This window comes from Rousettus aegyptiacus, unplaced genomic scaffold (genome assembly GCF_014176215.1).
Source record: "Rousettus aegyptiacus isolate mRouAeg1 unplaced genomic scaffold, mRouAeg1.p scaffold_m13_p_6, whole genome shotgun sequence".
In the NCBI taxonomy this organism is placed as follows: Eukaryota; Metazoa; Chordata; class Mammalia; order Chiroptera; family Pteropodidae; genus Rousettus; species Rousettus aegyptiacus.
In genome coordinates this window covers 3311065-3325143 of record NW_023416309.1, presented here as the reverse complement: position 1 = coordinate 3325143, position 14079 = coordinate 3311065, and the positions used below count along the sequence as shown (strand labels likewise).

General features: G+C 52.9%; 1 protein-coding gene across 6 annotated transcripts in view; it reads left to right on the top strand.

Annotated features, from left to right (window-relative positions):
• LDB3 (LIM domain binding 3) overlaps positions 1–14079 on the top strand; it is a 62309-nt gene that overhangs the window by 5478 nt on the left and 42752 nt on the right. For 3 of the 6 annotated variants that reach the window (XM_016142793.2, XM_016142791.2, XM_016142795.2), the window contains exons 3-6: positions 3975–4126; positions 4627–4702; positions 10041–10063; positions 11116–11319. In XM_016142793.2, coding sequence (XP_015998279.1) covers positions 3975–4126; positions 4627–4702; positions 10041–10063; positions 11116–11319 — 455 coding nt within the window. Of the gene's footprint in view, positions 1–3974; positions 4127–4626; positions 4703–6089; positions 6428–10040; positions 10064–11115; positions 11320–14079 lie in introns of all 6 variants that reach the window. The other 3 variants (XM_016142792.2, XM_016142790.2, XM_016142794.2) reach the window with 1 other exon arrangement.

Here is a 14079-nt window from a genome sequence, read left to right as displayed (position 1 = left end):
GCTCCAGATCTTGTTTCCTGTAGAGCCAGGGATGCAGCCTCCCAGCCTTGGCCCCTCTGGCATCTCCGGGGGAAGGGGCCAGGGGCAGCACCTATGCCTCCTTGGTTGGGAGCTTCTCTGAAACTTTCTCAGCTCTGCGCCCTCCTTACATAATACCCTATTTAATAATGCAGTGCTAGAAGCCATCTTGGAGAAAGGCACTGTTGCTCTCCTTACACAGAAGGCATAGAAGCTGGCACTACATTCTCAGGTCTGGGTCAGACCAAAGTCCACACCCTTCCCTTTGCTCCCTCTCCCACAGGCACCTACAAAGTGTCTGGGGCCACTACTGCTCCCTGGCATTGGTTATCCCTGTGCCCACTCTGGGGTCATCTAAGACCATGTCCCAGCAAGGTGAAAGGGCTCCTGTAAGGCAGGTGGCCATCTTGGCCCCCAAATACCTTAAGCACATTCTAGGGAACCTTTGAGACAAGACCTCAGGCCTGGAGCTTTGCCCAGGGCTTGCTTACCAGGTAAAAGGTGACTAGTGACCAGAGAAGACTGAGAAGTGAAGTGGAAATGAAACAACTACTACAAATTGTTTTTTAAATGCTTACAAGGGGGAAAGACTAAAGAAGAAAACCTCCAAAGATTTAGCTGCTTTGGGTCCTTTCTGGGAAAAGGGAAGCAGAGAGGAATAGTCAGATGAGAGATCCGTGGGTCCATCAAGCCTAGACCGCATCCTTCACTGCCCTGGTCTCTGACTGAGAGTACAAGGGTGGCCTTACCCTTCTGCGGAGAAAGCTACTACTGTGGTGGGGAGAGGAGATCTAATGGTCTTGAGCCGAGCTGAGGGTCCCTGCCTCCATCCTGCCTCCACTAGGGGAAGCTAAGCAGAACTAGAAGAGCACTTCCCTATAAGAGGATGACAACACCCTCTACCCCACAGCTCAAGGGATTTTGGGTCCTGCTCAGGGCAGCCAAAGGCCAGGCTAGCTGAGCCCTGATGGGCATACACAGGTGCAGGCAGACAGGTGCTGGGGGCAGGAGGGAGTCAGCTCTGTGGCTTCCCTGGGGTAAGCTACTGACCAGACCCCAGGGAGGCTGAGCTCTTCGGTAAGAACAAGGATCACCACAGCCCATGCCTGAGGGTGAGAGGGAGCAAGGCAGGGCCAGGCAAGGGGGAGGTGGGAAGCCCAGTGGGAAGAATTAGTGTGAGCTAGTCAATGCCTGAGGGAGAAAGATGTCCCCAGGGCAGCTCCACCCCCTACTCCCACACCATCAGGTTTACCTGAGCTGATGTGGTCTCACCCAGCCTTAGACGCCACTCTGATGTCCTTGCTTACACTGTCATCCATGATCTTCTGGACATAGTTCTGGCCCTGTCTGGCAGTTAGCTCTATAGGCAGCAGGCCTGTCCTGGCTGGAGTCTTTGCTGCCACCTCCCACCTAGGAGCTCCATTCTTCAGGGTGACAGCCCCTTCTCTGTAGATGTCTAGAAGAATATGGGGAGCCCTAGAGTGGGGGTTTAACAGTGTGGGGGGCCCAGCTGTGGGGACCCTGGTGTGGGGAGCACTGCCAGCAGTCCACCAGGAGGGCAGAGGTATTGCACACTTCGTTCTGAATGGAAGCATACTGGTGTCTGCTACTTCCTCTGAACTGCTTCAATACTCAGATGTATTAGGTGGATGGAGAGAGAGGTTAGAATGTGATACAGCAAGTTGAGTGATATGTTATGGTAGAACCTCAGCGATGGGTATTTGCATGTTCACTGTAGAATTCTTTCTGCTTTTTCTGTATTTGAAGATGTCTGTAATAAAATGCTAGGGAGAGCACAGGCCTGAACATGAAGCCAGGTGTAGGAAAAGGACAGGACTGGCTTGGCAACTCATTTGCCCTCAGGAGTCCCCACTCAGCCTACAAAGTGTTTTGTTTTATTTCCTGGTTGCTTTTCACCCATTATTCAACCCCTTAAATGAAGGAAACAACACACCCTGTCATTAGTAGAGGCTCCCTGTGGCTTCGGATTTGGAGAGAAGGGCTATGTGCATTTCGAGAAGGCCTGAGTAGCTCCAAATGCCCCTGTGGGAGCTGGGCAAGCAGGCTGGACTCAGCAAACAGACGATGTGGCTACCTGGCAATCTAGGGGTTTGTTTTCCTCTTGTCCTTGTCTATTTCAGCGGATTCGGGGATTGGGAGAGTCTGCTCTGGACAAAGGTGGCCAGTGTTTAAGCAGGTAACACAGCTTCCAGGGCTGAAATGGTTGGTCGAGGCTCTCCTCGTCTTGCCGTTCCTGGGCCCACCCTGTAGAGCCTATCTGGGAATGTGTTGGAGGCTGGTGACAGCAAGGCTCTGGTTTAAATAAGAGTTCTCTGTGAGGGGCCTGGCAGGAAGCTTCTATCAATGTTTAGGAGCCCAGGGCCTGGCAGGAGGGCCTACCAGGCTTGACAAACAAGGCATGGGACTGTCCCCAGGTCCTCTCTGAGCCTCTTCTAGGATGGTCCCCAAGCCTTGGCCAGAAAATGACTTCTGCCAGCATTAGGAGCAGGCCTCATGCCTAGGATATAGCCAGGAAAGTGACTGGGATGTGTCCAGAGAAGCCAGAAGGACTGGCTGGTGGGCATTTGGAGAGGAAAAGCCAAGGGGCTCCCTCCAGTTACAGCATGGTAGGGAGTGTGACTCCCAGAAGCACACCCTCATTTCCTGTGGTATCACTGGGGGTGGGGCCTGCATGGCAGTTCACATGATGTCACAGGGGAGTCTTCCCTATGATGTCATGGGGATAAGGTCACAAAATCATTCTGTGTGATATCAGCAGGGGGTGGGCTTGCATGTTATTCCACATGGTGTCATGGGAGTGGGCCAGAGTCTCTGTGATATTCCATGGAATGTCACTAGGCCAGGCCATTCAGAATTTTGTATTTGATGTGATATCACTGCAAGTGGGGTTTCCACAGCCTTCAGGGTGCTATTACTGGAAGCCAACCATGCTGAATCTGGCGTTGTACATGATGTCATCTGGAGTGGAATCTGAGCCATCGTGGCATCCCAAGTAATGTCCCTGGGGGTGTGGCCTTCCTTTCATCACATGGAGGTGTTCCAGGGTGGAGCATACCTGACATTCTCTGTGCTCACACTAGTGGGGCACCCAGACTCTAATATTCTGTGATGTCATCAAGGTGCAGGATTTGGGAACTGGCTCCCACCTGCACCTCCCCTTCTGGAAGGATGAAGCCAACCTCAGAACACTGAGCCCTGCCTCATGCCTCAGCCTTGCTCCTCCAAGCAGGGTGGGGGCTCCCTAGGCCACTGTCCCCCTGCCATGGTAGCACTAGGCACTCACACTAAGATGTATTGTAAAGGGGCATTTCACCTGCCTACTGATCTGGCAGTGTCTCTGTGATGGTGCTGAATCTTAAGTCCTGAGTATTCCCTCCCTCCTGGAGCCTGGGAAGCACTCTCTAGGTTTCCAGGGTGCAGGTATTGTAGTAAGCAAGCTGGTGTAACAAACAGCCCCCAAATCTCAATGGCTTAGTATAATGAAAGTTTATTTCTCTCTCATGCATCATTCAATGTGGTGCTCCTTAGTTATTCTCCTCCAAGTAGTGACTCCAGGATCCAGATCCCTTCCATAGTGGTTTAGCTATCCTCCTCTGGGTCCTCTGCATCCAGTCGGCCCATAAGCAGAGAGAGTGCAAGATGGTAAGGATGGCTGCTTGGAGAAAGAACTGGAAGTGGTGTGTACTGCCTCCATCCACATTCTACTAGCCAGAGCTAGTCTTAAAACCAGACTCAGATACAAAGCACAAGGAAATGTAGTGGCTATGTACCAGCAAGAAGAATCAGACTCAGTGAGCAGCAGATACTAGCAACAGTGAATGAAAGACAAAATGGCAGGCTTCTACTAGAGGATGGCAGGTAACTCTTCCCTGGGGACTGGCCCATCCTCAGGCCCACCCCCCTAATGCTCATCTCCCAATCTGCTATCCTCTCAGATCACACCAGGCAGCAAGGCGGCCCAGTCCCAGCTCACCCAGGGTGACCTCGTGGTAGCCATTGATGGTGTCAACACAGATACCATGACCCACTTGGAGGCCCAGAACAAGATCAAGTCTGCCAGCTACAACCTGAGCCTCACACTGCAGAAGTAGGTGGGAGCTCTCCAGAGCAGAGGGGAGGTTGGGGTGTGGGCATCAGGGGCCCAAGAGAGGGGCTATCCCAGCAGCAGTTGTGTGGGCCCAACCCTGTGCTACAAGGCCTTGAAGGGCAGTAAAGACAGCCCCTGGACTAGAGGAAGGACTAGGCCTAAGTCAGCATCAAGCACCTGTCATCTCTGTGTCTCAATTTATAGATGAGGCTGAGAGGGTGGGTTGCCAGTGTGTAGGCTGCCGGCCCAGGGTCTTCCCTGCTTCTTCTTTGCCCAGGAAGCCTCCTAAGGACCTAGCAGAAGCCGGTGGCTACAAAATGCCCAAGGGCTATGACTTCTCCATTCTGATCATCCAACTGACAGGGTGAACAGTGGGTTTCGGGCCCTCTGATCTGGTTCCCCAGTACTCTATTGCTCTCCTCTAACCATTCCTGATGAGGCAGGAGCTCCTGGCCCCAGGTGTGACTGTCTTCACTTGGTCTCATTTCTGGTTTTTACAGGTCGAAGCGTCCCATCCCCATCTCCACAGCAGCACCCCCGATCCAGTCCCCTCTGCCAGTAATCCCTCATCAGAAGGTAGGTGCCGATAGTTGGTGGCAGGCTCCACTCTCAGTCATGGTTTCTAGGGTGCAGGCTCTGGTCTGCCTGCCTAACCCTTGCCTGGACTACTTGGGGTGAGGTGAAGGATCAGTTCTACCCCACCACTGCCCTGCCATGGCTGACCCTGGGAGGTGAGGCAGGCCTCAAAGAGAGGTGTTTGAGTCCCCATGAAATACTAAGTTTGGTGTGCCTGCCTGGGTGCCACCACCTCTGGCCTCATGGCTGGGCATATGTAATACCAGCTTAGACAGCAGTATTCTAAGGAAAGGGGACATCCCAGGCAGGACAAGGACAAGTGTCCAGAAGTCTCTGGCCCTCATCTTCCTGAGGTAGGATGGGTGGTGGGGGGAATGGGGGCTGTGGCATGAAAGCTGGAGGCCCCAGACTCAGCTGGTCATCCCAGGAGGGGCTCCTAGGCATGGAGGGGCCTGCTGGCCCTTGGAGTTTCTCCTCTGACCTAGGCTCTGTCCTGCTGATTTCCATTCCTCCTCCCAATTACACGCCCCTATCGCCCTTTTAGTCCAATCAGAAATGCTGGTGGTGGCCAAGAAGCAGGCACAGGAGAGAAGGTGGAGTCTGGCTGCAGACCTCACCCTGTGCCCCAGGCCCCTTCCCAGTCCCCTGTAAACAGCTAAACCCTGCGGGCCCAGGGCATGGGCGGCCCATCCCACCTCTCCTACAGGAATCCACTCCCCACCTCTCCCTGTATGACCTCATACTTACCCCTGTCTCTTCAGTGAAGCAGAGTGGGCAAGGGGCAGAGTGAAGAGAGGGGAGAGGAGGAGACTAAGGGGTTGGAGTGGGTGACAGATTGGGGAAATAGGCAGAAGGATACTTGGGAGAAATCGCAGAAGTAAACCAAGAGAACCAAATGTCAGTCCCCTATTTCCTCAGTTTTCCCTCTAGCACCTTCACCCTGCCTGTCCACCACCAGCTGGGGGGAACCCCTTCTCACTCACCATGTGAGGGCCATAGAACAGAAGGCTGGGCTGTGCCTACCAGGTGCCCCTGCTCAGAGGTGGCTCCCCCACACCCTGAGACCTACAGCCCTTTTGTTCCAGCCCTTTCCTCCAGTCCTGCAGGCAGGCTGGCTTGGCTTGGTTTTCTGTGTGAAGCTTTGCATTTTGTCCAGGTGGATGCCAGCATTGGCGCTCACAATTGTGTGCTTCCCCTGCTCTTCCTGACAAAACCGTTCTCTTCTAGGTTCTCTTTCTGGTCCCACCTGAGCTCAATGCAGCAGGCTGCAGGCTGCAGAGCTCTCACACTAACACCTCCGTTTCAGGTCCATGCAGAAACACTGGGACATGTGTGGCCTCTAACTGCTCTCTTCTCTCTCCCTTGCATGACGGCTACCCTGTGCCAGGACCCTACTCTGGACACGAACAGCAGCCTGGCAGCACCCAGCCCCAACTCCGAGACAAGGGTCGGCCCGGGCACCCCGGAGCTCAGGCACACCTTTAGCTCCTCCTTCTCCCAGACCTCCGTCTTCTCCTCACACACAGAGGCCTCTGATCTCGGCCCTACACAGGGCAGCCCAGGGGCTCTGGACTCGCTCAGCCAGAAAATGCCACTGGGCTCAAGCCAGCCAAGGCAGTATAACAACCCCATTGGCCTGTACTCGGCAGAGACCCTGAGGGAGATGGCTCAGATGTATCAGATGAGCCTCCGAGGGAAAGCCTCAGGTGCTGGACTCCCAGGAGGGTAGGTAACGGGTGTACAGCTCTCCACTGGTAGTCTAGGGCCACCTGGGTCCTTGGTGCTCGGTAAAGTCCTGGTCAGGTGGTCAGAGCAAGGAGCTGGCCTCAATCCACCTGCCCTGACCCCATGAGGTGGCTCAGGCTGACAGCCATGAAAGCAATAATCCGACTGACATTTGCCATGAGCCAGGTGCATCATTTCTTTATGCAACCACCCTGGAGTGATGTGTCAGATTTTGCAGAGGGGAAAACTGAGGCTCAGAGAAGGTTAAGTTGAGGTCCAGGACAAGACAAAGCCTGCTACCTCCAGGAGCTCTGGGACAAGGGGACAGGCTGGTCCCTACCCCTCTCAGAGCCCTGAGGCAGGAGCAAAGAAGAATTAAAGAGGTAGGAAAGCAGGCTCTCTAATGCTGGGGGTGGTCTGGGAAGGCTGCCCATAGGTGGGCGCATCTATAAGCTGGGTGCAGAGAGACTTGGCAATGGTATGAAGGGAGCAGGATTGCAGGACTGACCCTGGCTAGGGTAGAGCAGCAAGGAAGCAGGACCTGAGGAAAAGGGCTGTGTAGAACAACAACCCATCCCCCACCCCCTGAGATCTAGCTAGCGGGACTCTGCGAGCATAGGAGTGAAAAGAACCTAGAGCCAGAAAGTGTCACAGAGGGGCCCAGGGAAAGGAGCCCTCAAGCAGAGCATATATTAGCTTCTAAGCCCTTCATGTTTTTTATCTTGTTTTAACTTCTCCCATGGCCCTAGAGCCGGCTGAGTCAGTGGTTAGGGGTACATGGACATGAGACTGTCCAGATCTCAAGATTACTGGGAGAACTGAAGGAGACAACACATGCATAGCACTGAGCTCTGTTCTGGCACACTCAGTACGTCCTACCTGTTGTCATTCCCTGATGTCACACAGCCTGGGTCAGTTGACCCAAGCCCACGCCCTTCCTTTGTCCTTGGCACAGAAGGTAAGATATTGTGCCCCTTCAGCTCACTGCTGTCCTGGGGATCCCCACCTCCTCCGGTCCTCCAGTTCTTTCTTGGATCCTGAGTGAAGCTAACCTCAGACACTCCACAGTCGGAGCACCTGGACCCTGGCTTCTCTGGACCAAGGTGGCAGAGCCATATACCCTTGGCTTTTCCAGCAAGGAGCTTCAGTCAGAAAACTTAGGAAATGGCAGAGTAGAAATGGCTCCCTTCTCTGCCTTGGATAGGCTGATAGCTCTTTCTTGTCCCCCTGGGACTGGCACCTGACAGGGAAGTCTGTCTCTGGTGGACTGGCAACTCTGTGAGGTCCACCCGCAACGAGAGCAATGTCTCCCCTTACCAAGCTCTCAGTCTGGGTTGGGCACCTGCTAACAGTCCATGTGCTTTTACTAACACGACTCTCCCAGCAACTTCAGAGGTGGGCATCATTTTCCCCACTTATAGCTGGGAATAGAAGCCCAGAATCTATGAGTAATTTGCCCAAGATCACACAGCTAATAACTGGCAGGACTGGCACTTAGGTCAGCCTGACTCCTCCCTGCATGGAGACAGGGACCTACCTACTTGCCCAGGGAAGTGAGGGGTCAGCCCCATCCCTGCTTCCCATGACTCCCAAGGTGCCCACCCATTGGCACAGGGACTTCTCAGAACCCAATAAGTGTTACGTTATATTTGACGCTCAGAGCATCAAGGTCTAACAGTTTCCTCCAAGGGAAGATGTGCTAGAAGAGGGAGCACTTCATCTAAATGAAGGCCGGTGCTGTTGCCACGGGAAGGGTGGAGCCTCTGACATGAACTAACTCCGGTGGCCTCTGTTGAGCTGAGGCATTACCTTCGATAAGTGTCTAACTGCTTGAAATCCATCCACTGCACATTTAACCTATGCTGAGGGCTTTACTCTCAGTATTCTATTTAATTTGCACAACCTGTCTGTGCAGTGGGCACCACTATCTCTATTTTATGAATGGGGAGACAGAGGAGAGACAGGTGGGTAACTTGCCCAGAATCACAGCACTAGGAAGAGGCCGGGTGAAGATTTGAATTCTGTCCTGTCTGGGTCCAAAAGGAAGATGCTTCCCCTACTCTCCTTTTTGGCAGCTTCTATCCTCTTGGGAAGCATGGAGAGGAAAAGGTGGGTGCAAGGACAGAGGGTCTGAGCATCCCTGCAGCCCTGTTTTCTTTGTACTCTCTGGGGCTAGCACTGAAGAGCAGTGTCCCTCAAGCCACTAGGTGCCAGGGCTCCTGGGCTGGTCTTTGAGTCATCCTCCCCAAGACCTGGGTGCTACCTCTTCTTTGACCTATGTCTGCTGCAGGCATCCCAGCCTCCAGGTCTTCAGGAGGAAGCTAAGCAGGGGACAGAAATTAATGCCAAAGAAGGAGCTGGCTGCCCAGGCAGAGCAGGCCAGAGGCAGTCCCAGAGGCCAACACTGCCCTCTCTAGGGTGCATGGCTGGTCAGGGCAAGAGCTGACCCTGCAGCTGTCAGGACTGGCCAAAAATGGAGAAGGAATGGAAGGTCTGTGCTGGCCCTTTCCTAATATAGCTCCTCTCGCAGCTATTTTGAGTCTTGGAGGACGGAGGAAAGTGTATCAGCTCTGAGACAGGGGCCTGGGGCTGAGCTGGGCCACTGTGAGGCTACCTGGAGCTTTGGGGCCCCTGGCTTTGGCCTGGTTCCCCAAAGTCCTGAATAAAGGATGATCAGGGTCAAGCCAGCTGGGGTGCAGGCTCCCAGTCAGAACCCACAGTAGTCATATCTGAGAAGGTGGCAGAGTTTGGGGGCAAAGACACTACCTTCTGCACTCTTCCCCCCTCAGGTTTCTGACAGGGCCATAGCTGCTGCCAGTATTTGCTGCTGCAAGGAATTTGCATTTAAGGAGACGTAATGCAGGCAACACCTCCACTAAGGAGACGGTGTTCCAGAAGGCATGTTCTCAGATAAGAGCAAGGGTGGGGTCTCTTTTGTAGTGTCCAAGATGGGCTGCCCTGGCTGAGAGCTTTCTTGCAATAAAACTCGGACCCACACTTCTTCGTTGCCCATCCACAGGGCCTTTAGGAATGGTCACCGGGAAGTGCACAGAACCCCTAACTCCTGTGCCCCAGGAGGTGTAACCACAGCTGCCTGCCCCTCCTCTGAGAAGGAGAGCGGGTCCTGTGGGCTGTGGGTAAGCTGGCCACACATACACCCAGTACCACTATAACTCCTGCTCAGGTTGCAGAACTCCCAGAGCTGCCCCCATTAAACAGGGCTAAGTGCAGAGCTGATGTCCAACCAGGAGGTACTTAGGGGCAGCCACAGCTGGTCCTGTCTCCATTTCCAGCTTCTTCCGTTAGAGTCTACAGCTAGGTTGTATGTAGAGGATTCATGTGCATGAGGGTCCATAAGATGGACAAACAAACCTTTCTAACTAGCCAAACTGTGGGTACTGGGGACCGACCAAGGGGGAATCGCTGCTGTAGGCATCTCTGACCCAAACCAAGAAGCCATGACCCAATTCTAAACTCTTCACCTCCTCACTATGCACTCTCCTCAACCAGGGCCTGACTCGGCTGCCTCTGCTTCCACAATGGCCAGTCTGAGGATAGCCCCCCTAGCAGGAGTCTCGATCTGATAGCCCTGTCTTCTTTCTCTCCTCCTCAGGTGGTAGCCAACTCTCCGGCCAAGTTAGTATCCAAGGAAAGCATGTGTGTGCGCTTGCGTGCATATCCTAGCATGCGTCTGTGTGTCTGTCCATCTGGACAGCGTGTGCCTGTCAGCATGTGTACGTGTGTGTGCATGTGTGAGAGGGGGTGCATTTGTGTTCTTGAGTGAGCCCGCATGTGTGTGAAGCTGCGAATATGGAGTGGAGGAGCTGGGGAGGGGTCCTAGGCCTCTATCTGATACCCTTGCCATTCCATTGTTTCCCAACTTCCTGCTGCAGCTGCTTAAGACCAGCAGGCTGGCTCTGGTGGGCGGTGGGTGGAATGCTGTGCTGATGCGGGGTTCTGTGTGAACCTGAAGACATTTCTGTCCTTGCGGGACCCCTCAGAAGGGCCATGCCTAACCTCGTCTTTGTCCTGGTGAGCACACCTGCCTGTTGGAGGGGAAAGCCCTGATGGGTAGAGACTGATGGGCCACAAAGCAAGTTGGACATGATGGGGCCTGAGAAGCCTGAGCCCTGCTGGGAGGAAGAAACACATGCACTGAAGCGTCTGGAGGAGCAGAAACCCCCAGCCACGGGGGGCAGCCTGTAGGATGAGCCCCTTGGTTGAGGAACAAATCTCAAAATTCCAGTGGGGCTGCTTTTCGCCTTTTGTGCGTCCTGGACTCGGTTTGGGCTGCTGCTGCCTGTCACGTGTAACCCAGCTCCTGTACCCCCAATCCCACTCCCCAACCCTTTCTGTCTCTGCTTCCCAGCTGGTGCGGTGAGAGAGCTTTCAATGCCTGACGCCCCCTGCTGACCCCGGACGGTAGCTCATGCTGAGCCGGGGCCTCCAGGGATCTGGAAAAGCCCAGATGGGCAAGAATAACCTGCAAAGGGCTTTGGGGAGGGTGCTGAGGATTTTCCTGACCAGACCCAGCCCACCCACAGTTGGGGGGACCTGGGATCAGACTCTGGGAGATCTCTCTCGACACCCTCCACCACCAGCCTCCCATGTAATATCACCTGTTGCCCTTTTCTCCTTCCACTTCCCTCCTCGCTACTCCCTCTGCTCCCCCTGCTCCTCTCCCCCAGCGCCGATTACCAGGAACGCTTCAACCCCAACGCCCTGAAGGACTCGGCCCTGTCCACCCACAAGCCCATCGAAGTGAAAGGGCTGGGCGGCAAGGCCACCATCATCCATGCGCAGTATAACACGCCCATCAGCATGTACTCCCAAGACGCCATCATGGATGCCATCGCTGGGCAGGCCCAGGCCCAGGGCAGTGACTTCAGTGGGTAAGCTTCTTCCCTCATCCTCGATTGCTCATGGCTTACCAACTCCGCCACCAGCCTGGCCTCATCCCCCACGGATGAGGGCACCAGCCCGCTGGGCTACATCAGAGACTTAAGGCATCCGGACCCGCTTTCTTCCCTCGCCTTCAGCCTCCTGGGCATGAGCCAGCCTCTGCCCATACCTTCCAGAACATAACATTCTTTCTTCAGAATCAAACGCAGGGTGGAGAAATGCAGAATATGGTGGTTCCTCCAAGTGCTTATCAGAGCCTCTGCATTTTTCCCCTGGCTCCATGCCGGGAATGGTTTAAAAAGAGACTTCTAAAATCCTGTTATGGGAGTAGAGCAGGTGGTATTCTGGATATCCTAGTCTTCTCATAAGCCTTTCTTTGGGGAGAAGTTCCTGCGTTATTCCACAGCAAGGAGGGCCTGGAGCAACCATCCAGAGTGCTGTTGGCAGTTACCCCACTTCAGAACCTGGGGTGCTACCAAAGACTGGGCGGTCACCTCCTCCTGTTTGCCCCCAGGGCAGTGGGACTGAGGACATCCTTGGTTTCTGGAATTTGCCTGTTATAGATGGTTGAGGACTTAGGGAAAGATTTGGCTGAAGATCATCTGTGGATGAAACTGCTAAAAGTGCAAACATTAATGGGGACTTCTTCCTCTTTGTGTCTTTCTGTCTTAGTTTCTCTCTTTCTCTGTATGTTTTTGTTTGTGCCTGTCTCTGTCACTCTGTATGCTGTCTCTCTGTCTTTCTGTTGTCTCTCTCTTACTTTCTCTCTCTCTCTTACTTTCTCTCTCTCTCTCTCTCTCTCTCTCTCTCTCTCTCTCTCTCTCTCACACACACACACACACACACACACATACACACACACACAGAGTCTCTTACTGTTTTCTACTTGGGAATACCATTAGTGTTGACTTTCAGAACTGACTACCTCTTTGGACAGCATCTTATCCCTGAGTCAGGATCTCCATAACTCAAGGCAAGAAAACTTGAAAACTTTTTCTAAAGCTAAGAAAAACAGATGTCGTAAAAGGAATCAAGGGGTTAAAAAGTCTCAGAAAGTTCCTATAGCATTTGGCCTTTCCAGAACCGAGTCCTTAATGGTCATTATGTGCATGTGGTTTAGAACGGGAAGCTCCAGAGGCCAAAGGATGAAAGGTTATGTGGACTTAAGGGCTATCTTAGTCTCAGGAAGCCTGGCCCTCTCAGGCATGCAGTGCTTCCTTTGGACCACTAGGGGACAGAGGTTACTTGCCTTAGAGCCCTGAGTCTCAAACTGGGCAGGCTCAGGGGTGCAGCTCTTAGCAGAACTGGACACAATGTTGATTAATTAATTCTGCCATTCAAAATAGATTATATGACCATGCAAGTTTAAAAACACAACCATTATCTCATGTGTACGGAGAAAAACAAGGCTGCCTGAATAAGCCAAAGAGCTAACAGGGATTTCCTGCTAACATTTGTTTGCCACAGAATGTAACAAGTGTGTCCTTGATATGCTCCTAAAAGTGGTCACCAAAAGGAAGGTCAGTGGAAGATAATGAAAGAACTGCTCTTCACTTTCTATTTTGTGCACCTTGGGAAAAGACTATTATCGTTACCACTAAGCAACCCGAGATTTTTTTTAACATGATGCACCATTGACCTAATCTAGTCTTTTCAAAGGACCTTCGCTATCTTCCCCCTCCCTTTCTTTGTTCCTCCCCTCCCCTCCCTTTCCCTTTCCCTTTCCCTGCAAGCCTGGGAAGCAACATGCTTTCCCCTTTCTTCTAACTCAGTCCTGCTAGGCTGGTACTGTGTGGTACCTGGGGGTGAGAGCTGCCCCTCTCTGCCATAGGTGCTCCGTTTCTGCTGTTAATTTCCATGATTCCTTCCTCACTGACAGTTTTCTTTTTGTCTCTCTTTCTTCCTCTTTCATCCACTCCACTCCCATAATTCATTTCTGATCCTAACCCTGCTCCCTTGTGTGTGTGCCATCCCTCTGCCATCCCTTGATGGACACACACTCACTGCTGGGCTTTCTTCTGCTTGGCAGGGCATCGCCACTGGTGTAAGTAGACCCCACAGTGTCTGTTCTGTTGTCTGTCTGTCTTGTTGTGGGATGGCGTGTGGGTTTGGTGGGATGTGTTTGAGGACAGTGCCTTTGTCTGCGTTCTTCCTCATACCCACCTAACAGCCAAATGACATGCTCTGCAGTTTATACAGGCTTGTCTTTTGGGGTTTGCCCCAAATAATATCACTATGGACACAGATAAGAGTAACGACACTCATGTCGACACTCCAAGGCTGGAGTGTTCTTGCTGTGTTTTGCGGGTGTTTCCCCTAGCCTTTTCTACCTGTACTGAGACAGTGTAAAACTGAATGTCAACATCCACACTGGGCCGTTATTTAAAGGAGAGGGCGATAAGGAGGCTTCTTATAGGCCACTACCCAGAATCCTCATGGAAGATGGATCTGGAAGAGCTTGTGCTTGCTAAGACCACCCAAGGGAGGCAAAAGATGTGTCAGATTTGGGGGCAGTGTACAGTAGAGTAAATGTCTCAAGGCGACCTTGATGTGACCCTGTTGTTATGGTGACCATGGAGCGTTTTTGGTGACAAGAAGACCTTGCTGGAAGCAGCTCCAGAGAATGGCCTCAGACCCAGGGTCCTAGAATTGTTCTACCCATTTTCTGTACATATTCTTCCTGAGCCCCAGAGTCTTAAAAAAGCACAGCAGTTCTTTCTTTGGACTCCCGATCTCTGTTGTGGCAGCAC